The 25874-nt window shown below is 41.0% G+C and overlaps 1 protein-coding gene and 1 long non-coding RNA gene across 2 annotated transcripts in view; one reads left to right on the top strand and one right to left on the bottom strand.

The window, feature by feature from the left end:
* Positions 1-2611: 2611 nt before the first annotated feature.
* Positions 2612-4045, bottom strand: LOC306926585. Its single transcript, XR_013790405.1, has 5 exons — positions 3965-4045; positions 3631-3798; positions 3573-3589; positions 2823-2912; positions 2612-2733 (listed from the first exon to the last, which is right to left on the bottom strand). It is a non-coding gene; the product is annotated as an uncharacterized lncRNA (long non-coding RNA).
* A 2041-nt stretch (positions 4046-6086) lies between these two features.
* The window catches only part of LOC306926376 (uncharacterized protein), a gene marked incomplete at its 3' end in the record, with an annotated part of 57678 nt that continues 37890 nt past the window's right edge, over positions 6087-25874 (top strand). Inside the window, exons 1-2 of the mRNA XM_079505639.1 lie at positions 6087-6198; positions 6343-6420. Of these exons, the coding sequence (XP_079361765.1) occupies positions 6093-6198; positions 6343-6420 (184 nt within the window). The 5' untranslated portion in view covers positions 6087-6092. The remainder of the gene's footprint in view (positions 6199-6342; positions 6421-25874) is intronic.

Below are 25874 nucleotides of genomic sequence, written 5' to 3'. Positions count from 1 at the left end.
TAACTACACACTACAGTCTAATAATCTCTCATTCAGTGACAGTTACACATCTCCTCCACCAGGGGGCGAAATGCATTAAAGCCACAGTGCCTGGGTCCATTATTGCGCATGCGTCAAACAAACACATTGATCCGGAATTTCCGTGTCGTTTTTTTCCACAACATAGAAACGTTAGTTGGTGGTGGTGTGAACAGTACAGTCTACACCAGGGTTCCCCAATAGGCGGCCCGCGGGCCATTTTTTTTTCTTTTTGAGGGGGTCCCTGTTGCGAAGGCTTTCGCTTAGAGTTCCATAAATGGAATAACCCATAGTCCCATATATGGAGACAACAGCGATATCCAGCGCTGACATCAGATTAATGTAGAAACTCCAAAGATGGATATACACAGTGGTGACATCATCATCGTAACACTAGACTTGCACAGCATAAAAGGCGGCTTCCATGGCTTCTAAACCTGTGATTCCAAGCAACGCACGCGGTATCTCCAACAGGTCAACATATACGAATCAAGGTATCTGGCTTTACAACCCATATACCTTGAATGGCTTGTATTACCTTGGGTACGAGTCTTCTAGATGAGACAGAATAACTGGCTAATGGCTAAGCAACTTGTAGAGCATTGAAGTAGAGGTTTCACATCCCGGTTAAGTTCGTATCGAACACCACTGTAGCGGGTCCTAACGAAATAATCAGCACTGGTTCGAGCTATTTTACAGTCCAGATATAAATGGCATTAAATGGGGGTCAGTAGCCTATGCATGTCAAACTGGGCATCCTTTTCAAATGGGGTCTTGCCCTGGGCAAGACCTCGACCTCGTGAGTGCGGACTCGGCCCCCAGCCTGGTACCCTAGTCAAAATATGGCCCTTGAGGAAAATTAATTGGGGAACCCTGGTCTACACCAATGTGTCATATAGGCTACCTTAAAGGACCACTTCACCACTTATCTTCATATAATAGGTCCTCACTAATAATCATGATAAAATGGAGGACAGGTCTCTGAACTGCCCACAGCCCTCCTATGAGACAGACTGAGTAGGGAAAAAATTGTGCCATTTTATCATGATTATTACTGAGGACCTATTATATGAAGATAGGTTGAAAAGTGGTCCTTTAATACCATGCCCAATTCATGTTTATAAGAGTTATAGGCCAAAATGTAAAGTGGCCTGTTATAGCACCACTGTGAGGCAAATATTTGCAATTACTTTATGTAATCTGTACCATGTGTGGTATAGCCCTCAAGCTCCCAGAGAGAAAAATGTTTGGAAGGGAGATGTCCCCTATTCGCATTAAAGTCAATGTGTAATTTTAATCAATTCATAATAATATGAAGTATAAAACCGTTTCAAACGTTCAGGGTTGCTCCAGTAAGAAAGAATAATAATAAGAAAGAATAAATAAGTTCATTGCTCTTGGGGCAACAACACTAATAAACTTCTCCAAGGGACACAATCAAGCTGATGTTCCATTATGAAAAACACATTTTAAGTACATAACTTATTTTTCAAGTCAATTTTAATTATTTATCTACCTGGGTATTTGCGTTTGAGCTGGAGTAGTGTGGCTCTCTCCCTTGCCTCAGTGCGTGCTCTCCGAAGCAGTGCAGCCCTGACATCCTGGGCAAGCTTTCCCAGTGTTGACTGGAACACCTCATCGGACTGACCCCATCTCTTTCTTATATTGTGTTGTCTCTCAATTGCCTGAAGACAACTTTCAACCCCAAACACAAGAAACAGTTTGTGTTAAATCGTCATTGTACAATAGCACACACATGTTAGATTTGAAATGTTATACCATGGCTTGCTTACTTACTGCATTTCATCTGCATTTGATGACTCCTCAGTACGCAATCTGCATAGGAAAATGTTTGTTAAAACTGATAAAGGTTTTGTCATATCATGGGTATAACATGTTTAAATGCTATTCTGCATAATGTTAAATGTTGAGATCTAATTGCTGTGAATGGAATTTCCACTAGTAAAGGCTACAATGTGAAGTTTTGGCGGTTTCTGTGGCAGGCGCACAGATGTGCCAATACATAGACACATTTTAAGTACATAACTTATTTTTCAAGTCAATTTGAATTATTTATCTACCTGGGTATTTGCGTTTGAGCTGGAGTAGTCTCTCTCTCTCTCTCTCTCTCTTTATAGTACTTTATACCTCATAAGTATGAGGTATAAAGTGCAGCAGCCTTGTGTTCACAGCCTTGTGTACACAGGTAAAAGAAAGCAGGTAAAAGAGTAACGTTTGAGGCAGACTAACATCAGTCACTTTTCCATTCACTGTAGTAGAAGGAGGTGCGGGGAAACCGCAGATAATATCTAATATTATGTCATCTCCGCCTACAGGAAATACGTTGCCTGCGACCATGAGACCCGTTTCTGAATCGGTCTATAGACAGCTATGTGTGTCCCTGGGTCTGTCTGTCCAAGCACGAAAATAGCGTTATAGCGTTTGTTCACCACCAAGTGTCACTGTTGCACAGCCTAACACACAGACACACACAGGCCAGGGAGGAGGGCTTGTACAGTACAGTACAGTACAGTACAGTACAGTACAGTACAGTACAGTACAGTACAGTACAGTACAGTACAGTACAGTACAGTACAGTACAGTACCACTCACTTCAGACAGGTCTGATTTTTAGCTTACCTTTTGGTTTTGTCTTCAAAAGAGAAAGTTGAGTGACTTCAGTCTCCCTTTCCATCCATCTCAGAACATCTTGCTCTGAAATCCAAAGTTAAAGAAACATAACTAACAGTTGGTCAGAATAACAGACCGTTCAAAATAGTTACCAGAGACCACAAATGCGGTACCTGTTGCCTCTTTCAGGACAGTAGACATCTCTTTCTCTGCACCACTCAGGACTTTCTGTGCTTTATCCCATCTCCGATGGAGCTGCACGTCTACAATCAGAAATTGTCAGCTTTATTTGTGAGCAATAGGGCACATACCACATGACCATGTAATGCCAGGCTTTGGTATGTGGACAGGGCCGGTCCTGAGCAATCTGGCGCCCCAAGCAGGATTTGTCGCGGCGCCCCCCCCCCCCCCCCCCCCCCCCCCTCAAAAAATAAAAAAATAAAAAAAGTTTTTTTTTTTTTTTTTTTCTGTCCCAAAAAATGAGGAGACACTGTGGAGGCACTGGGGGGACAGTGGGGACACTGTGGAGGCACTGGGGGTCCATTGGGGAGGCACTGTGGGGACACTGGGGAGGCTCTGTGGAGGCACTGGGGAGGCACTGGGGAGGCACTGGGGGGGCACTGGGGAGGCACTGGGGGGGCACTGGGGGGACACGGTGCAGACAGAGTTGGGACAGAGTAAAAAACAAAAACAAAAATATGTTTTTTTTTTTTTTTTGGCGCCCCTCCCCCATGGCGCTCGAAGCCGTTGCTTCGTCGGCCTGTAGGAAGAACCGGGCCTGTATGTGGATGAAACATCATGTACAACATGAGGTTTGATGGCATGTATGTACATACATGCCATTCAAAAACAGTCCTTGTGAGCAAAATTGGAAGCTGCAACACTTGCATCACTCTTTGAAGAAATACAGACATTGGGCAAACCTAGATCAGCTGCTTTCCTCCTCTGTGATAGATTGTTTGTACAAGTACAATCTATCACATCCTCCTATAATGAAGAAGGGCGTCAGTTAGGAGGTCAAGAGACGGTGTGAAGGCGTCATTTCCTTAGTGACTCGTGAAAATCTTCTGAGATAGGACCATAACCGCTCCATTCCTTCACCATCTGTCAGCCCAAATCCCTGTAGTATTCCCTTGTGCTGAACATGATCTGTCAACACCACACATTCTAACAGTTAATTTACTTCTCAATATACAGTCAATTACAACTGTTTTTCACTACTGTATGTGTTGAAGTGAATTAAATATAAATGGTGCATGTGTGTACTTGGTGTATGAGATTAATAAAATCCCAACTATAAAGTACAATGACCAACCTGACACTGGAGTTTGTGTCCATAAACATGGAATGCCGGAACAGCGAATGACACATCTGGTGGTACTCCATCTCCTTTTGTCTGATACAACACAATATTAGAAATTGTAAGAACATGCTTAGAAGACAACACTTACTTACGCAATACATTTTTAAGAAAGTACTCACATCCATATGCCTTGAAAGTACACATGCTATGTCATATATGACATGTAGTTTGATGTTTTCCCCCTGGCATATCTTGTCAGCAGCTCGTCAATTACACACATTGGATATGCTAGGCTATTGAAAACAAAAATGTTTTGTTATTCAAATGAGTTCCACATTGGCATAACATTTTAAATGAAAAGCATCCAAAATATTGTGAGCTCATCAAAAAAACAAACTCACCGTTCTCCCTGGCTCATGTTCAAAAACACAAGGGGCATTTCATGTTTACAACATGCACTGAAAACTCCCGTAATGTCAAGCTTCTCATGCTGCTATTTGGAACGGATCTGATTTCCGGCCGTAAAGTCGCTACAATCCTGAGTAGATATAGGAGAATGTGCTTAACGACATTAACTGAACGAATAATGACACCTCACAGCTAACACTGTGCAAAATAGTTACAACTTTACTGACCTCACTTGGCTTGGAGCCACCAGGATGGGAGAGCACAAATTGTTCCACATCTTAGTCCTTCAAAAACATGCAGTTGCCATGCAATGGCTCGGCTGTAATGGAGACATTGTACTATAGAGAACTCTTTCAATAATAGTACAGCAGATACAAAAATGCATTTCATGCCAACTCGTAACCTGCTCAGCTGGTACCTGCAGTGCACTATTTCCAAAGTCCAAAGTTGCCGTCCATGGAGACAATTATCTCTCAGTCAGTCTGAAAAATAAACAACAATGATTCAATATCAGGTTCTGATGTATCGTCCTCTTAAATAAACCATCATATGAGATAGTGATGTGTAAATTGTAAAGGAGCGATCAATGTCAATACTGTACAAAATTAACATAATTTTATGCTGCCTGAATATGCAGACTTGTAATTAATTGAAACAACTAGCTCTTACCTTTGGACATGCTGGGCATATTGTGTCATTGTGGTATCCATAATCCATAATATTTGTTAGCAGAGCTGCCATTACAGCAGTAAGGAAGGGTCTAGATAGCCTGGAGCTAGTCGGGCTAAACAAACATAACGGAGGAACATAAATGAGGACTCAGGAGGCTAATACATTCAGCTCGTGACCGTGATAACACGAGTGTCTTTACTAGCGTCATTATATACTGTACACATTGGGTAACAAGCATATCCGATACTTACGGTGTGGCACTTCAGTATAAGAGTTCATTGTTTACACATAATACAAGCAATAAAGATCACATGTTAACAATATTCATAATAACTATGGCTATGTCAAATGTTCAACTAGGCTACATGTTGGTCACTGTGTTTATTTGACTATAGGAGATTTTGGGTGGAGACACATAGGGCAGTATTATGCGTGTCTTAAGTACCAGGTATTATTACTTAACTTAAGACCTGGAGGCGTGGTCAATGCTGTTTGGCCACTCAGAATAGCCACTTGTATCCAAATCCATTTGGAAAAAAAAGCTCAATGCTCAGGTCAAATAGGCCTATTGATATGCGATTAAAATGTGATTAATTGACATTAATTAATCACAAAGCCTCAAATTAATTGGATGTTTTTAATGAAGTCCCAACCCTATTCTTTATAGATCTAGCTTATCAAATACAAAAATCTAAAAACGGTTAAATGTGTCAGATCGCACCGTATCGAATCGCATCAAATTCCACGAAATTCCACAAAATCGAAATCGCATCGATTTGGACTGAATCGAATCCAATCATCTGTATATAAAATGTATCGTCTCCGAATCGCATCGTAGCCCATGCGTATCGATACGTATCGAATCGTCTTGTAAGGGAGAGATGCACACCCCTAGCACTTACCTAGTGACTGCACCTTTCAACTGAACAGAGTATGGTAGATGTCTATAGTTTGATTTGATTACATGATGGTATAATGTAAGGTTGCTGATAGCCAACAGTTCTTTCTACTGGTGATTTCCACAGAGCACCACAGGGAGAGGTCTGCTGTATCTAGAGAGATGACCTCCACAACATCAACGTTGTCAGAGGAACAGCGAGAGATGGACCAGGGACGTGGACTGCTTTATGCAGCGATGCAACCTGTAGTGAAGCTGTACAAGATAGGTATGTACTGTTTCATTTAAATACGATAATTCTCACCCCAGAATATGCTCACCCTTGGTCAAATCCTGCAAACTCTGAATGGTAGGCACCAGGTACTCCTAAACGTAACCTCATTAAAGTCCTTATTCTATTCCTTCATTGCAGGCCAGAGTGCAGAGTCCAGCCTGAAGGTGAAGAGGGTTTGGAGTGTTAAACAGGAACCTGAAAACCACCTGGACATCAGTACGTTTAATGCTCTCTTTCTCTCTCTCTTCCTTTTTCCTTTTATTAAGTCAAATTTGGCTAATAGGCACGTCCAAACAGGAATATGCTCCGATTATGTGTTGTTAAATTAGAATGTTTGCAGTTGGCCCTAGGTTGGCACCTAGGTTGCTAAGCCTGACAGCGTGTTGCGGGTTCGACTCCCAATCCCGGCGGCTTTGCTGCGTGTCACTCCCCAATCATAATGAAATGGCCTAGGCTACTTTCTATCAATTTAATTTGGGGGTCCTTGAAATTAAAATTGCTGAGAATCAATGGGTTAATTCACAAAATACAATAACATGGCACATAAGCATTTTTGAAACAGAGCATGGTTTATAAAAGCCTATATTTTGCGCTTAAGTAATATTTTGAATAACATATAAATGTAGGTTTTAAGGCTAGAATGGCATTGTAGATAAGTGGACTATAGTGAGAGACGAGATTGTCTCTCCTCCATTGCGGGACTGCAGGACTCTGAATGATCAGCTTCAGTCAGTGTTTTGGTTCGTACTGGAGTTGTGCATTATCTCCGCTGTGCACAGCAGCACAGGAGAACTGTCTTTATATCCATGGTCGTTTTCAGTTGCTTTCCATGTGCGACACAAAAGTACCATGTGTTTGTTTTGGTAATAGCCTACTGCAGGCGCAGCCATGCTGATTCGCGTAATCGCGCTGGACAAAACTAAACCAGCCGGACCAACGTTAATGGCTTAATGCACGTAGGACCCGCATTTTCAAACTGTCCACAAGTTGCGACGGACCCGACGGTACTATAAAACATGTGTGATTCTTGCAGCGCGCTGATAGCTACACACTGGTAGTGTGCGTGTGTGCATGCGTGCGGACACTGCGGAGGAGGGAGGAGGAAGACTGGAGGAGGCGACAAGGCGTGTGTGTGTGACTGTGTAGCCTAATGGGGCTTTGCTAGGCAGACAAAGTAACGCAACAGTTACAGAATCAAACCACTTGGCAACCCAACTAAAATACACAAGCTATCTCTGGTGTTGTTCAATCATGACTGTGTCATAGGGACTGTGTGCTACACAGTGACAGATTTGTTATGTGCTGGACGTTACTGAGCCGTGCGCACGGGCGCACATTAGGGGGAACACTGTACTTGTGGTAAAGGCTTTAGTTTCAGTGGTGGATTAAAATCACACACGCGGACTCATACAGGGGAAAAGCCATTTAGTTGCAAAGTTTGTGGTAAAGGCTTTAGTCAAATGTGTACTCTAAAATCACACATGCTGACCCATACAGGGGAAAAGTCATTTATTTGCTACGTTTGTGCTAAAGGCTTTAGTGAAATGTGTGCTATAAAATCACACATGAGAACTCATACAGGGGAAAAGCCATTTAGTTGCAAAGTTTGTGCTAAAGGCTTTAGTCGAATGTTTACACTAAAATTACACATGAGGACTCATACAGGGGAAAAGCCATTTAGTTGCAAAGTTTGTGGTAAAGGCTTTAGTCGTATGTGTCATCTAAAATCACACGAGGACTCATACAGCTGAATGAATGAATGAATGAATGCATTTTTATTTTCGTGTCTTGTCGTTAAGACCCATCCCTTATGGGATTATAAGACACCAACAACATAAATAAACAATATCACGTTTACTTCCCACATAGAAGTTACACCAAGTATTTGTAAAAAACAGAAATAAGCAAAAACATAAAAATAAAAATAAAATACATCACATATAAGTTTTCTTTGTCCGTATGTCCCAAGCTTTCTCTATATATTCTGCTAATGCAAATATCTTCTGTTCGAAAATCCATCTCAGTCGCTCTGCATCACTTAACCACATCAGATCTATATTTTTACATCTGTTAAATAACTTTTGACGTAGCTCATGATACAACGGGCAATAGAAAAGAAAATGGAACTCATTCTCAATATCATTTACATCACAATAGGTGCAAATACGTTCTTCTTCTGTAACTCCTCTATACCTCCCAGTCTCAAGGTGCAAGGGCAAGATCCCAGAACGAAAGTTGGGCACATAGGAATCTTTGTCTTTTGGATAATGGGGCACAAACGTACTTTTCACTAGCGTAACAGCTTTTTATCGTAAGAAATGTTCTCAGCTTTGGTTTGTACAATATGTCCTGTGACCATTTGTTCTGAAATAAACTATAAAGTGTGTCTTTAACCATGGAGATGTTTACAACACTGTTATTTAGAAAACTGTCATGTAACCCAGTTCTTACAAGAGTAAGAGTCCTCTATTGCACTTGCCCATGCACCTTTTACTGATACATCCCAGTTGAAAATCTTCCTAGCAACTCTGTTCCTGTTCTCTGGCAGTCTGATTAGTCGGTTCCATAAGGCCATCATGCTGCCTCTCCACCTTATCTCACACGGCTCCCATCCCATGTCTCCTGTTATTGCCAATACAGGCGCAAATTTATGCACTCCTAGAAAGTACCGTATGGCTCTATTCTGAACCATTTGTCCCTTCATATTCATGTTTGAGCCCCATATTCCCACCATATAATCCATGACAGGGCAGACACACGTGTGAAACAGTTTGGAGTAGGCAGCATATCCCAAATCACCCAGCTGTTTAGTTTTGGCTATTATGCCAGCTAGGGCCCTACCTGCAGATCCTGCCAATACCGATGTACCATATTCATAAAGTAAATGTTCATCCAAGTTAAGACCCAAATATTTGTAATTTTCAACATACTGTAATTTGTGTTCTCCTAGCTGGAACTGAAAATCACTCCTCTTTGTTCTGATTTGTCTGAAATGCATGATCTGGGTTTTACTATGATTAACTGTCAGTTTCCACTTTTTACACCACTTTTCTGTACACATCAGCATTGTCTGCAATTCATTTTCATTTTCTGCTACTAGAATGATGTCATCTGCGTACATCAAGATATCTAGTTTATTACTGCCATCATAGTTTAAACCCAATTCCAGTTTGATTTCCTTTGCTAGATCATTAACCCTTAGAAGGGGAAAGACGCCAATTGGCGTCATCATCAGCATTCCGGACGAGAGCAATGACGCCAATTGGCGTCTTTCTCGTTTCTTATTAATCTAAACATATTAATATGCTCCGGAGCGCTGTATAAATTCCTGAGCTTATATTCCAACTACATTACCCAGAATTCCCGTGTCACGTGACACACGTGTATGCTTTCCTATTGGAAACTGACGCCCAGCCCCCAGTGAACAGGGGGGTTGGTTGACTCCTCCGAGGTGGGCACTGGAGGAAGAGTTTTTCAGCCAGGTTTGCAGTCGCCGCAAAAAAAACAATCTGAAAAATGATCCATCCGTGTCCAGTGGCATTCTCCAGTCCCAGACCGTTGGCCGGGCTGCAACATCCACCCTCGCGGATTACACGTGTGCAATGTTTTTTCTTCTCCCCACCGGAGTTACCACCAAGGCTGAAGCCTTCGCTAAAAGGTAATTTTATTGTATTCGAAAATGCCCTAATATGACATGTCTAGTAAGACGATCCCTATATTTGGCCCGAGCCGACCTAGTGCTGATATCAGATAGATGTGGTAGAACCATATATGGATAGATCTAACTGGTTTAGTCATCGTGACAGGCATAGTCGGAGAATATATAACAAGGGTCGGTACTATAGGTGATCGACGTAGCTAACAAAAACATCTGATCAAATGAATGTATTGTACTGTGTCTTTGTGGGCCGAATCGTGGCATCGTGGCATACAATGATTATAGATGTTTGTATAATTAGTATCACGATAAAATAATATGGCGACGTTAGAATGACACCACCAATGAGTGATCGCGGGTAATGTAGCTGCCCAGCGTATATCCAGCACCATCGCGTCACCACATTCCACTGGCTGTTGGCTAGTAGTAGTTGCTAACAAACACTGCACAAATGGTACTGGCTATTGGCCGGGCCACAAGCCCGGGCAATAGCCAGTACCAATGTTGCTGGATGATTGCGACGCAATGGTGCTGGATATACCCTGGGCAGCTAGCTACATTACCAGCGATCACTCATTGGTGTTTCATTCAACGTCGCCATATTATTTTATCGTGATACTACTTATACAAGCATCTATTTGTATTTGTCATGCCACGACTCGGCCCACAAAGACACTGCACAATAAAATCATTTGATCGCCAGCAGCCGGGTAAAACGCCATGTAATAGTAGCGTGCACTGACTACAGCTAAAATGTTTATTTCTTTTTATATATTTAGAACTGGGATCAGATGAGGAGGAGGAGGAGGATGAAGAGTCAAGACTGCGATGGCGTTCTCCGACACTGAACCGGATTCATTCATTCATTCATTTCAGGGGGGGGCAGTTTTTGGGTGTTTTTTTTATTTAGCCTACTCAGCTAGAAGCTGCTGCTAGAAGTTGCTCACAAAACGGCCTGGCCAATCAGCAGCAGCTAGAAGCTAGAAGCTGCTGCTAGAAGTTGCTCACAAGAAGGATGCTGCCCCGCCCGTGCTCCGTCAGTGGCTTCGTGATATAATGTCCTGTCTCGAGTTGGAGATGTTAAGGTTTTCAATTGCCGGCTCTGAAAAAAAGTTTTACAAGACCTGGGGCCCATTTATGACATTCTACCACAACACACAAACTGCATAGTGTGCCGTGCCTATGCCTCGGCCAACACCAAACCACAACAGAAACAAAATCTGCTGTATGAAAAATCTGCTTTTTTATTTTATTATATTTTTATTTTTTGTAATTATGTATGCATGTATTTTGTGTATGTGTATATATATTTATTTTATTTCCTCCAGACTGTTCCGACTATCCTTGGGATTGTGGGTGGGGGGAGGGTGGGATAGGGGATTGAGTTTTATTTTTATATTTTATATGTCTAATACTTGCCCCTGGGCTACTGTCGAAAAACCTGAATAAAAAGATTTTGAAAAGAAAAGAAGTTGCTCACAAAACGGCCTGTCATGACTATTTTGTTCACTATTGTGAGTTTTATTGTATATGACTAAGCAAGTTTCAACTGTGATTTACTCTGTAACGGTAGATGGTAATAACTCAATTTCTTTTTTATAATACAGTATACATTCAAGTCTATATTTTGATACATATCATGGGCACCAAGTCATATCAAAACAATGTCCTTGGATGTGTTTTTTATCAAAACTGTGTTTCTTCATAACAGGTTTTTGAGATACATGCATGAATAGACAAGGTACTGGTAAGACTATGTAAACATGGTATATATCAAAATGTGCGTTAGAATGTCTAATTTTACCCCAAAAAAGAATTGAGTTTATATGATGTTCCAATACAGAGCTATGGGGACTTTTAGCTGGATAGGTCAGATTGATCATGACTGACCATGCTATTTATAGATGGCAAAATATCTACAGTGGTACATGTGAGAAACTTTTTATTTTATTTTAATTGAACTAGACAACTCACCCTTTAAAATTAGATATTGCATGGCTATGTACGCCCAGCAGAAAAAAAGTTATTTAGAAAATAAAACTTCAACCGGGCATAACTTTTTTTGTTGTCCTAGAAACACTACCCAGTGTAAATGCAGGCTCTTTTAAATGGCTTCCAACACAAAAACTAAACATTTTATCAACTCAGTTAATTTTTTTCCTGGAAGCAGACAAGTCAAGCTTTCTCTGAAGGTCTTTCGTTGTCACACATTCACAACAGAGAATTTTCAATAAATCATTCCAAAACGGGATTATGCCATAGAGAAGTCTACCTACTATATAGAAATCCTTGAAACTCTCAAACTCAAACTCTCAAAGAGTTAATGAATATTGCGAAAAGGGTAGGAGAGACAATCCCCCTGCTTGACACCAGATGGCGTTGGAAACCACCCTGAGCTGTATTCATTTACTCTGACACAAGCCTGAGGTTCTTTATACAGGGACTGTATTGTCCAATAAAACGTTCCATGGATACCCTCTTCCAGTAGACGATAAGATAGTAAATCACGATTGACAAAATCAAAAGCCTTCTGAAAATCGATATAACAAGCAAAGGAGGACTTGTTTTGCATTATTCTATTATTACTGTAGTAATGGAAAATACATGATCAATACAGGCTCTAGCCTTAGTTAGGTAAAGTTACCTTAAGTTGTGGCAAATCTGGGAAAAAATGCTTACCACTAGCTTTCTTCACAGATGTGTTCATAAAGGTGTCTATCACATAAAAAATGTTCCAACCCAACTCCCTTGGGAAACTTTGTGACAGCTGCTGAAAGTTGGGGTACCATACAATACATTATAAGGCAAAATGTTATAAATTTCATTATGCTTTTAAGTAGCATGTGACGTGTCAAACTAGGGTGTTTACATGATTCTGAATCCATTCCAAGCATTAGTTTTGCACGAAAAACACTCCTTGGGCTAAAAATGGCCATAGCCGTCATCACAAATGTGATGAAGTCAGCACATTTGGGCATATTTTGGCAAGTGGCTATGGCCAAACTAGGGAGTCTATGGCCAAACTAGGGGGTTTTCATGATTCTGAATCCATTCCAAGCATTAGTTTAGCACGAAAAACACTCCTTGGGCTTAAAAAGGCCATTTGGGGACATTATGGCACATTTGGGCAAGTTCTATGGCTGAATTTAGCCTAAACGAGTGTTTTTTGTGCAAAACGAATGCTTAGAACGGGTTCAGAATGTGAATTACATAGGTTTACAAATAACTAAGACAATTTTCAAAACGATCTAACAGTTACATATTGTGGGGGTCTGTATGCTCACCAAGGTTTTAAAACGACTTAAAAGGTACCAATGTGGTCAGTTTCAATGTCGTTTGCAGGTCATTCCATGTATTAGGGCCACAGAAGCCAAAAGCAAGTTCAGAGCTAACTTTTGGTACCTTGAATTTGGGGAAACTACTTGACCGGGTGTGGGTGTACTTCAGAAAAGATGAGATGTATTTAGGACAATCTCCAAGCATGGCTTTATACAAGAACAGGTGCCAATGCAGTTTTCCAACGTTGTTATATAAGATACAATGGTGAGTACCATAGCTATCACCCGTAATACATCTACTCGATGAGTGATAAGCAGACTCTAGGAATTTAAGAGTGGATGCTGCTGCATGTCTATAGATTATGTCTCCATAATACAAGACAGACAGGAACACATGGAAACTTTCTTTTTTTACCCCATGGTGTGAATGCAATGGTGTCTTAGCAAGTGACCTGAGTTATTTAAACTTAGGTCACACCGTTTAAAGTAGACATCTTTTTTATTGTCCTGTGAGAACTGTGGACACGAAGGTGGCTCTTCAGATGACTTGAACTGTTGAAACTCTTGTCACAATGTTTACATTGGAAAGGTTTTTCTCAAGTGTGGACACGAAGGTGTTTATTCAGATTACTTGAATCCCCGAAACTCTTATCACAATGTTTACATTGGAAAGGTTTTTCTCCAGTGTGGACACGAAGGTGTTTCTTCAGATGACTGGACTGGTTGAAACTCTTGTCACAATGTTTACATTGGAAAGGTTTTTCTCCAGTGTGGACATACTGGTGTGTCTTCAGGGAACATGATTGATTGAAACTCTTGTCACAATGTTTACATTGGAAAGGTTTTTCTCCAGTGTGGACACGAAGGTGTATCTTCAGATTACTTGAATTATTGAAGCTCTTGTCACAATGTTTACATTGGAAAGGTTTTTCTCCAGTGTGGACACGAAGGTGTATCTTCAGATTACTTGAAACGTTGAAACTCTTGTCACAATGTTTACATTGGAAAGGTTTTTCTCCAGTGTGGACATACTGGTGTGTCTTCAGGGAACGTGACTGAATGAAACTCTTGTCACAATGTTTACATTGGAAAGGTTTTTCTCCAGTGTGGACACGAAGGTGTCGCTTCAGGATAGATGATTCTCTGAAACCCTTGTCACAATGTTTACATTGGAAAGGTTTTTCTCCAGTGTGGACACGAAGGTGTATCTTCAGATTACTTGAAACGTTGAAACTCTTGTCACAATGTTTACATTGGAAAGGTTTTTCTCCAGTGTGGACATACTGGTGTGTCTTCAGGGAACGTGACTGAATGAAAATCTTGTCACAATGTTTACATTGGAAAGGTTTTTCTCCAGTGTGTACATACTGGTGTTTCTTCAGGGAACTTGATTCACTAAAACTCTTGTCACAATGTTTACATTGGAAAGGTTTTTCTCCAGTGTGGACACGAATGTGTTTCTTTAGGTTACCTGACTGACTGAAACTCTTGTCACAATGTTTACATTGGAATGGCTTTTCTCCAGTGTGGACACGAACATGTCGCTTTAGTTTACCTGACTTACTGAAACTCTTGTCACAATGTTCACAGTTAAAAGGTTTTTCTCCAGTGTGGACACGCTGGAGCTTCTTCAAGGAACCTGAGTCACTGAAACTCTTGTCACGCCGTTCGTCATCATCGTCTTCACTGGTCTCCTCCCAATCATCACTGTCTTCAGTGACTTCAGGGTCAGATTCAAGTTCAACTTCAATCTCAGAGCAGTGGGAAGATATGTGTTCTTCTTCTTCTTCATCATAATTTTCTTCTTCACCTTTCACTGCTAGTAATGTCAACGTTGACCCAACAGGTCTTTGAAGTAGTTCCTCCTGTTCCTCTTTAAGCTCCTCCTGTTCCTCTTTAATGTGTGGAGGCTCTGGTTCCTCCTGGAGCAGACTGGGGCTCCTCTCCTGTTCAGGAGAAACCTCCACTTTACACACAAGCAGGATGTCTAAGAGCAGAAACATAAAATGATGGTCAACACTGGATTCCTAAAATGTAAATCCATTCTTCTTCCATGTTCCATGTACAAAATTAGCTATTACCTACCAAGATAAGATTGACTAAACCGTTACTAACTACAGGTTATTACTGTTCTGAAAGATTTTAGCAAAATACATTGTTTCTTCAGGAACAATATTTTCTTTCACATGAAACTTACTGAGGTGTGGCTGGTCTTCAGCTTCATGTTTAATAGAAACGTCTTCAGCTTCCTGTTTAATAGAAACGTCTTCAGCTTCCTGTTTAATAGAAATGTCTTCCTGTTTAATAGAAACGTCTTCAGCTTCCTGTTTAATAGAAACGTCCCTGGCTGAGTCTGGAGAGTTCATCTTCACCTGGGAGTGATGCATCATGGGTATTGTAGTTCTTATGAGTCTGGAGAGTTCGTCTTCACCTGCAGTCTGGACTCCGGTCTGAAATCAAGTGAATAAGGAAGGACTTTAATAACTGGAGACCTATAGTCCGGCAGCCAAGGGTGGGGAGTGGGAAATGTGTTTTTATTGGCCTAAAATACTAAAAATACTTAAATTAATGAGTCCACTTGCTGACCGGCTGTCGGTATCGAGCAATGTATTTTATAAGGTCTTATATGTGACCATACCATTACATATATACGACAATATGTCAACATTTCATTATGCTTTAATGCTTAGGCCGCCAGCATTTGATAACTTGTGATATAATTCAGGAGCTCCATATTAAGGCCTCTACATAGTCCGTTTTGTTCCTTGCGTGGGGTAGTCAAACGGACACAAAAAAACGCAAGGTTATTTTAGACATACACAGTCCTTGCATTGCGTTGCTTGCGTCGGATTATAAATCACTGTAATGTGCAAGCATCTACTCGTCCACTAGACGGCAGCTGTGACACTATGAAGCTGTCCCAGCAAGCAACGCTGAATTTCCAGGAAGTGAATCTGGTCTTTTTTTCCCTGTGTCGTTGTTGTTGTTGCAACTTGCAAGGGCTGATGGCATGGTTCGTTGTCAAAACTACACCAGTATTTATGCCATCATAAACTGTGATGGAGAACTCCAGAGGAAGAAGATCAAGCAGAAGGACCAACAACAATCATTAAGACAGGTGACAACCTTTAGAGTATATTATTTATAACTATGCTCTATGGCAGGGGTCCTCAATAGGCGGACCGCGGTCCACGACCGGACCGCAGACCACCTCTCTGTGGACCCTGGTGAAGTTCTTTTTTTAAACTTGACAAAATAAAAGTGTTCTTTGTGCCGCAACACAATACCTCTCATTTGCTGTGAATTTTTGGAGGAGAATATTTGTGAAACATTTTATTTCCATACTCCCCTGCAGGATTGGTTGGTTGGAAGGGGATCTGATTTGTATATAAGCTTGCCTTGGTGTGACTGTACTAAACAGGCATAGAGCCCCGCTCTCCGCTGGCCACTGCATGGCCCGCGCCGCGCTCATGGGACCGGTCTTTTTCAAAAATTATTAGTGGACCTTCAGCATTTCTAGTTGAGGACCCCTCCTCTATGGTGACAGCAGATATGGCTAGTTAGCCATCTAGCTTTGGCTAGCCATCTTTATTATGGAGAAATACTCTGTTACAAGTAATCGTTCTTTTCACTTAAAATTCAAACTCCTCACTGTCTGTATGTTGTGCCTTTTTATTCTCTTCCAGGACGTCCCAACGGTCCCATGCAGACCATGATGTACCAAGCAAAGCTTCGCAGTTATCGTCATCGTAATATTTATTTCAATAAACAATTGTCATTGACTTGTCCATGCCTTTTTTAACTGTTGGTGGTTTCAAACGTTGCATGTACTGTATGTGTACTGTTATAATAATAATAATGTAGTGTAAACGTTATGTATTTAACAAAAGCCAATGCTCTTCATCATGTCTTATGACTGGAGATGACAATCATGACATCCTCTGACGGCGTCCTGAATTCTGATTCAACAGGTGGTAGGTCATTAATGGTGCAAGATGACATGCTTTTTATTGCCTTGATTTGGATGAAACGTATACATAATATATTGACGCTTGTTTGCAGTGTTGCCAGTTCTGCTTAATATAAGCAACTTTGGGCTAGTTTTCCTGTACATATAGCTTAATATCCATAGTTGCCCGTTGCTTTAGTTTGCTTTAGTTTTAGTTTGATTATTTCTGAAGTGTAGTTGCTTATTTCTGAAGTGTAGTTGCTTATTTGGACTTGCTTTCATTATTTTTGAAAATAGCTGATGTAATCGGGCTCAAGTGGTGAAACTGGTTATTTCTTTTGGGTTTGTTTTCATAGACCTGGTCGCTTGTTTCACTCACAGAATCTGGAAAGCTAGCTTGTCAACAAACCAAACAGCTTTAATAGTACATGTTGGTCGCGTCTGTAAACATCACATTGTCACCAAATGGAAGTATGTAGGAGACTATAAATTATACACAACTATCATAGCTTGTACAACGTTGTCCTGTTTAACTTTCATGTTGGCGTCCAGTGAAATAATGTGAGATAGCCATGCCTGTGCGTGTTTATTTTTACAACGGAGTGGCTTCCCTCTTGCTTCGGTGGTAGGAGCAGAGCAGGAAAACAATATATTGCTCTCTGCTGCCTCCAGGTGGGCAGGGTGTCCTCGATGCAAGGTACGCCATGCAAGCAATTTGGTTGCGTTGGCTTGGGATCAGATCTCAACCCGACGGAGCGAGACGCAAGACATAACCGACGCAACGCAAGGGAGGAATTTCTCTCACCCAGCGTTGCTTACGTCGATCACGTTTTACTCTGTCAAGCACTTTAGCCAGAGCCAATGCTAAAAGGTAAACAGACAGACGGAGCGTTCATATATGGAGTAAACGGTTGTCTACGAACATACGCGTAAATAGCACCAGTAGGTACCATTAGCCTAGCTACATTTATAAACGTAGATAGCACCAGTAGGTACCATTAGCCTAGCTACATTTATAAACGTAGATAGCAGCCTAATAATTAACTATGCATGCACCTCTTGGCCTCACTCCCTGAACCCACCTCACCTCCACCACCACCGCGCATTCTTAATCCCGAGGACTTGGACCGGGGGAGGAGAGTCTGAGTCAGGACGAGAATAATAATGTTACGGCTGAGGCTGAAGTGATTGAAAAAGAAGCAGGTAGGCGGCCTAATGTTAGTGAAGTTGTGACTTGTCGCTGATCATAATTAATAGAAGCTGTTGTGTAGCCTATACTGCATACGCAGTGCAATGTTGGTGTGTGCGTTACAGTGTTTGTTTTTGGCTGTTGCTGTGCCATGCTCTTGCCTCTTTGTCTGCGTGCGAAAGAGTAACTATTCCGTTTCCGTATTTATAGGCTATTTGATGATTATGCGTAAAGCCATGCTCAGTGGGAGTATGGTGCCTGGCTGACTGGATGAAGTCAGCAGGCAGTTGTTGTTGACCGTTGTTTTTTTCTCTGTGGGTATGAAGCTGTAGTATTAATGAGTACAAGTAGATGATTTGATTGTAGATAAGTGAGCGCTATGATATTATGGACTGAGCTGTGATTGTGCCGTACTGCGCAAAATGGAGCCGGCCGGCGGCCACTGGCCTATAAATTCATATCATGCCTGTTGGTGAAATATAAACATCTAAAATGGTTCAGTAATAATTCGTATAGGTTATTATTAACGAAAAACATCTAATACTATTTTAAATTGGTCTAGTGCAGCAACCATGCAGAGCTTTACCAATCAGATTAAATAGGCTAACTAAGCCTAAAACGTTTGACAAGCAATATTCAAAATACAACTAACTAACACAATGATATATTTCATTTTATATACATTTAGAACACTATTTGCACTGTTATTTAAACCGTAAAACTATATGTCCAAAAGTAATGGGACATGTCAACATTTTTGTGCGTGGTTTTGACATACAGTAATGACGTCATAGGGCCGTTGACCATCAGAGATGCCAGGGCCGATTTTCTTAGCCAGTCCGTGCCTGCTTCTATATAGTAACCAAAAACAGGAAATCATCATAAAAGGAGGTAAAAGGGGAAAAACATCTAGGGCTCCATCTTGCGCCACCCTTAACCCTTATCCCTAAACGTATTCGCCAGGAAGTTCAGGGATAAGGGATTAGGGGTGGCGCAAGATATACCCGCATAGTGAGGGGAAAAGGGGGCCAGTTTCGAATTGCAGCCGTCCGTAGGTGGCCTTAAAACAAGTTATAATATTATTACTGCTGCTAGTATTAACTACTGCTTGTTTATAACAAGTTACAATATTATTACTGCTGCTAGTATTAACTACTGCTTGTTTATAACAAGTTACAGTATTATTACTGCTGCTAGTATGAACTACTGCTTGTTTAAAACAAGTTACAATATTATTACTGCTACTAGTATTAACTACTGCATGTTTTTAACAAGTTACAATATTATTACTGCTGCTAGTATTAACTACTGCTTGTTTATAACAAGTTACAATATTATTACTGCTGCTAGTATTAACTACTGCTTGTTTATAACAAGTTACAATATTATTACTGCTGCTAGTATTAACTACTGCTTGTTTTTAACAAGTTACAATATTATTACTGCTGCTAGTATTAACTACTGCTTGTTTATAACAAGTTACAATATTATTACTGCTGCTAGTATTAACTACTGCTTGTTTAGGATAATTTATAACTAACAAGCATGAGATAAATACTCGTCGTGTTGTTCCATGTTAAAAGATGAGTCAATAATATAAAAGATAAATGTAGTAAAAACAAGGTGAATCAGTTAATCTTACCTGCTGTGTTTCAGGGTTGAGCTGCTTAACGACCACACTGTTTTCAAACCTTTTACAATTAGTATTATTATTATTATTAAAGTGTTTTCTAACCACACTGCTAACAGGCTAACAGCTAGCTGTGTGTGAAGTTGTGAACGCACATAGGGCTACTGTGCAAGGGCTGTGCGCATGCGCACTAGCCCTGCTGCTGCAGAGCCATATAAAGTGAGACAGAGTTACGACAACTCTGTTCACGTCACGGGGCTTCAGTCCAATGGCGGCTCTTCTACATCAAGGGGGCAGGCAGACTTTCCAACGTTGAAGCTCTGGGTCCTAGTGGTAGGAGGAGGGACTACAGGCGGACCCGTGGATTCATGACCGGGAAACCCCGTGCAGCTGGGCTTTAACATTGAGCGCTCGGTTGCCCTACGTCACTCAGGACCTCAAAGTTGAGGTCCGGGGAGGGACTTCCGGCAGTCTTCCGTGTGCTTCAAAACGCCACTGAGCAACTTCCACTGACATGAATAGCTGGGGGGGCGGAGCTTCGCGCCAGTTCAGTCTCTACTATATATATACTCTATGTTCTACATAGACTTCTATTGAAAAGGGACATCCGGGAGTTTACGGAATGCATTGGAGTCTATGGCCCAATCCCAATCCACTCCCTTGCTGACTCAATGAGCCCTCACTGACTTAGCTGCGCGTTCATGTGAAGTCTGCGAGGGCTTGAGGGATGTCCCATTTGAAATCGGTAAGTCAGTGAGGGCTCAGCCCCGCCCCTTTATGTGCCCTTTGCCAAAGTCAGCATCGATGCTGACTTTAGCTGACTTTGGCAAAGAAATTACCCACAGTTCATAGCGTTACCAGGGGAATGAGGGGGATCCTCCGAACGTCAATCATTTAAGTATGCAAATTAGTTATGTACCGCGGTTAGAATGTCAACAAACACAATAGTGCTTTCTCACTGTTCTCAAAGGGAGACGGAATGGAAGGATAGGCTATATATTTAATAACAATAATAATAATAAGGGAAACATGATGAGAAATGACTAATGAGCAAAGTAAAATAATATGGAAATGCAATTTATGATGAATATTATTATATATGAATATTACAACCCCTATCACACAGGAAAGTGTATTCATGAAACTAATAATAAAACGACATAAATAGACATGATAGACATGTCATGCATGTAGGCACTGGCTGTGAATAAGGACAGTTTTTATAAAGTGATGCAAAGTGTCATGAATGGCGGACTCATCTTCAAAGTGCTGTCCCATTCCTTTCACAACAATTTGGAGCCCTTGCAGCCTCTCACCCTCAAGCACTTATACAGCTGACGTCACTAAAGTCAATGAGGGTTCAGGGCTCAGGGCTTGAGGGAGGCAATTGGGATTGGGCCTATGCCGGGCTCGCGAGAACAGGGGCGTGCACGGTGCACGTACCATAAACGGTCACTAGGGGGAGCCATGGCACAGTGTAATACAGTGAGGAGCAGCTTTGGAACAGCTATAGAGCTGAAAACTCTCCCATAGAGATTTACTAACATATTTATATAAATTATTCTGAGCCTAGAATCAATCCATCCAGGATCCTGGTGATTCATGACCATAACACCTCTGATTCCGTGAGAAAACAAACAAACAACAAGATTGCATATGTAATTATATGATTTACTACATTTAATAAATGCTCTTTGAATGAATAGTTTATTTCGGTGCTTTACATTTACATGTTAAGTTTCATCATTTGCATTTAAGTATTCATTCAATAAATGCTCTTTGTTTAGCGTCTTTAATTTTCATTTATTCACAGAATAAGAGGTTTTATGGTCATGATTCACCAGGATCCTGGAAGGCTTGATTCTAGGCTTAAAATAATTGATATAAATATTTGAATACATTTAAGTATATTTTTTAAATAAATGTATAAATATTTTTGGGAAAATAATGAATGGTCGATTTTTTCAGTGGGTCCAGAAAACCACGCCCCATATGTTCTATACTGTGATGTCATCAAAGTCTATCTTCACTAAATCATTTTAAATATAAACTTAAAACCATTTGATGAATCACATCTAACGATTAAATGTCAGTCTCTTCCACACACACTACACATACACTTCTACTAATATGTATTTTTACTTTTTCATTTATACTGTGTATCCATTGTTGTATTATTTATATTTGATTTTTATGATTTATTTTGTTAAATTAGATTAACCTTATAAATCCCCACAGGGTTTTCTAAATCTCACCCTACAATATGTTGTTGTTCTAAATGTGTTGTTTTAAAATGTGCAAATAAAAAAATAAAAATAATCCTATCTTCATAGGAATTGTATTATAGCGAATACATTACACCAATATTCCCTTTATTCTTACTCCAGCTATTCCAGCTCTTTCCATTCCCTCCTTTCTTCTGTATACCTCCTGCAGTACAGAAGTATACAGATTTATTGATGAATTGAAAATGGAGGACCCTGATGTAAACAAGTCTTGGTTTACAACACTGATGATGTGTCCAAGTTAATTTTGTCTAATTAACTGAAGAACTCTGGGAGTTGTAGTACCAGTGACAACCAGGAACAGCCTGGGTGACGACCACCAAGAGGGTGGTGACATCTGGAGAGACAGAGGACTGCCGAAGAGGGTGGAGAGGGTTGGCAGCTCAAAACACTTCTTCTGTGAGGAGGAACCCAAAACGCTACAGACTGCAGTAACACCTGCAAGGAGGGTTTACAATTAGCCTCGGTGCAGCTTGAGAGGCTGGCTGTATAGCTGGAGTTGTACCGAAGCTGATGTCACTTGGACACAGGACAGAGACAGTGGAGGCTGTAGTGTAGCATGCCACTTGGACACAGGACAGACAGTGGGGGCTGTAGTGTAGCATGCCACTTGGACACAGGACGGAGACAGTGGGGGCTGTAGTGTAGCATGCCACTTGGACACAGGGCAGACAGTGGGGGCTGTAGTGTAGCATGCCACTTAGACACAGGGCAGACAGTGGGGGCTGTAGTGTAGCATGACACTAGGACACAGGACAGACAGTGGGGGCTGTAGCATGCCACTTGGACACAGGACAGACAGTGGGGGCTGTAGTGTAGCATGCCACTTGGACACAGGACAGAGACAGTGGTGACTGTAGTGTAGCATGCCACTTGGACACAGGACAGATAATATCAGTATGTTGCATATATACCAGAATATCAGTTTGTCACCTCCCTCTTCACATTCAATAGATCCCGTGATCTTTTGTGGCCAGGTGTAATTTCCTGGGGTCTAGTAGGACTATAGAAAACAATAATTAAGAAATCGCTGTACAATTTGGTAAAACAATTACATTTACCCACTTGTTCGAATGCCCCCGCCCCCTGCCAAAATAGCTCATCTTTTACTTTCTCTAATAACCTAAAACATGAACCTTGGTTGAAAAACAACCAAAGTTGTCCTTTAAGGTTTAACAAGATCGTGCACTTGGTGACAAGTTTTTGATTTTTGGTATGATGGTAGGTATGGTTATAAGGTTTTCAAAAACCATCGCAAACAAGTTGGGAGCGCCCCCTAGTGGCCTGTTTGCAATGAATCTAATAATAAATGGGTCAGTATATGGCTAAAAATCAAAATAATTGATAAAATAAATTTTCCAATGGATTCTATTAGTATTGGGTGTGCTAAATAACATACTAAAAAATTAGGAAAAAATAACTTCTGGAAAGGCATCATTTTCAAGATGGCGTCCACGATGGCTGCCAGGAGCTTAAAATGCCTATAAACTGGGATTTAATACATACAAAATCATAACAATTATACTCTTGGTGACACGTTTTTGATTTTTGGCATGATGTTAGGTATGGGTATAAGGTTTTCAAAAACCATCGCAAACAAGTCGGGCTCGCCCCCTAGTGGTCTGTTTGCAATGAATCTAATATCAAATGGGCCAGTATGGTTAAAAACCATAATAATTGATAAAAGAGATTTTTCAATGGATTCTATTAGTATTGGGTGTGCTTATTTTTTCCTAATTTTTTAGTATGTTATTTAGCACACCCAGTACTAATATAATCCTTTGGAAAATCTCTTTTATCAATTATTTTGATTTATAACCATATACTGACCCATTTAATATTAGATTCATTGCAAACGGACCACTAGGGGCGCTCCCAACTCGTTTGCGATGGTTTTTGAAAACCTTATAACCATACCTACCACCATACCAAAAATCAAAAACTTGTCACCAAGTGCACGATTTTAACGAATTCAGACCCAGCTAACAACAGAGTTCAGTCAAACACTGATTCCAAAAGGGAGAACACAAAAACAAAGTCCTGGCAGTCTTGTTTCCATTCAGGTCCTATGCAATCAATTCATAATAGCAGAACAACAAAAATCACACTTGTGTGAAGTAGGGTTGGGATTCGGAACCGGGTCCATTTCAGACCCGGTTCCGACATTGCGGATCCGGAGCCGGTTCCATCGTTTTTTTATTAACGGTTCCACAAACGGTTCTCATCAGTCGTCATTTAGCTCCGCTGTGTCTGCTTGCATGCAAGCAGAGCCTGGGGTGACGTCACCCCACCTACGTGAGTGAGTGAGGTCTGGGAGGATACGCCCACTGTTCTGTCTGTGCATTCAGCGACCGCCGCGGAGCGAGTGGGACAGTATGTCGAAGAGATCTCCAAAGTGTGGTTATATTAACAGAGAGGGAAATTACTGAGGCTGAGCACGCAAAGTACAATACATTTGATGCTATAGTTGCAAAGGTTGTTGCAACTTGTACCACGTCCACATTGAGAAACATCTCAAAATCAATATGCCTACACGAGTGCACATCGCGTTTGTGAGCCATGCGGAAAGCCGTGCCCGCTCTCCCCGCAGCTCCACCACAGCCGACGGGGGACGAGGATGATGCAAGGCTGGTTTACTTTCCCCAGGCTAGAAAACTAACGTCTACAGAGCTTTTCATTAGGCGTATTGTACAACTGTTGTCAATGGTGTTAATTTAGAACGCCAATGACTCGACGTCTTTCTGTCTGATATTTTATGAATCACGTTAACTATAGAGCCAAATCAATTTGTCTGCACGTATTTTTACAACTTATAAGCAACTCAACTGCTTTTGATTTGGCTCTAAATTAATCGCGTGACTGTTGAGAGCCCAGCCTTTAGGTGCATATACCTCCATAGATTGATTACTTTATAAACAGTTTGCAGAAAAAAGCACAGGAACGTAGCCTGACAGTTCAATACAAGGTCTGCTAAGAGGATTTTATAATCCAAGAAAGCACTATGGCTTGTTTCCATTAGGGTAAGGGGTACTTCATATAAGACAACATTAGTCACCAAAACAATATCATTATTGCAATGTACAAATTGCAATATACAGTACAAATTGCAACAATTATATTGTTGTGGTGGCTAGCTGCTGCTGGAGGTGGTGGTGAAGTTTAAATAATAGTGCCACCTCATAATTGTAAAGTGCATTTTCAATAATTGAATTAATTAATTTGTGTTTATTATGTACTTGGTTAGGTTAGTTATAATATAAGCATAATCTATGTCAGAAAAAAAGGGGAAAAAATAATATTAGGATCCGTTAAGGGAACCGTTAGGAACCGGAACCGTTAAGAGGGATCCGGGAAGGATCCGGAACCGTTAAAATCCTAACGAATCCCAACCCTAGTGTGAAGTGAGGGGCACTCTTATCACATCAAACATCACATTCCATGCTCAGCCAATCAAATCATCACAAATGTCATTCCGGTCAATCACTTTAAGCGTCTTCACTTTTCTGCCCTTACAATTTTATCCTCAATATGTACATCAGCCAATCAAATCATCGCTATGGGGGCGTGGTCACCTGTTTAAAGGAGAAGTGATCATTGTCTCCACCAGGCCGAAGGCATGGGGAGAGAGTATGTTTTGCACTCCGTCCGTCCGTCCGTGTGTGTGTGTGTCCGTCCGTCCGT

The sequence above is a fragment of the Electrona antarctica genome, assembly GCF_951216825.1.
Source record: "Electrona antarctica genome assembly, chromosome: 7".
Taxonomy (NCBI): Eukaryota; Metazoa; Chordata; class Actinopteri; order Myctophiformes; family Myctophidae; genus Electrona; species Electrona antarctica.
Note: the sequence above shows the minus strand (reverse complement) of the source record. Positions and strands in the feature narration are given on the sequence as shown.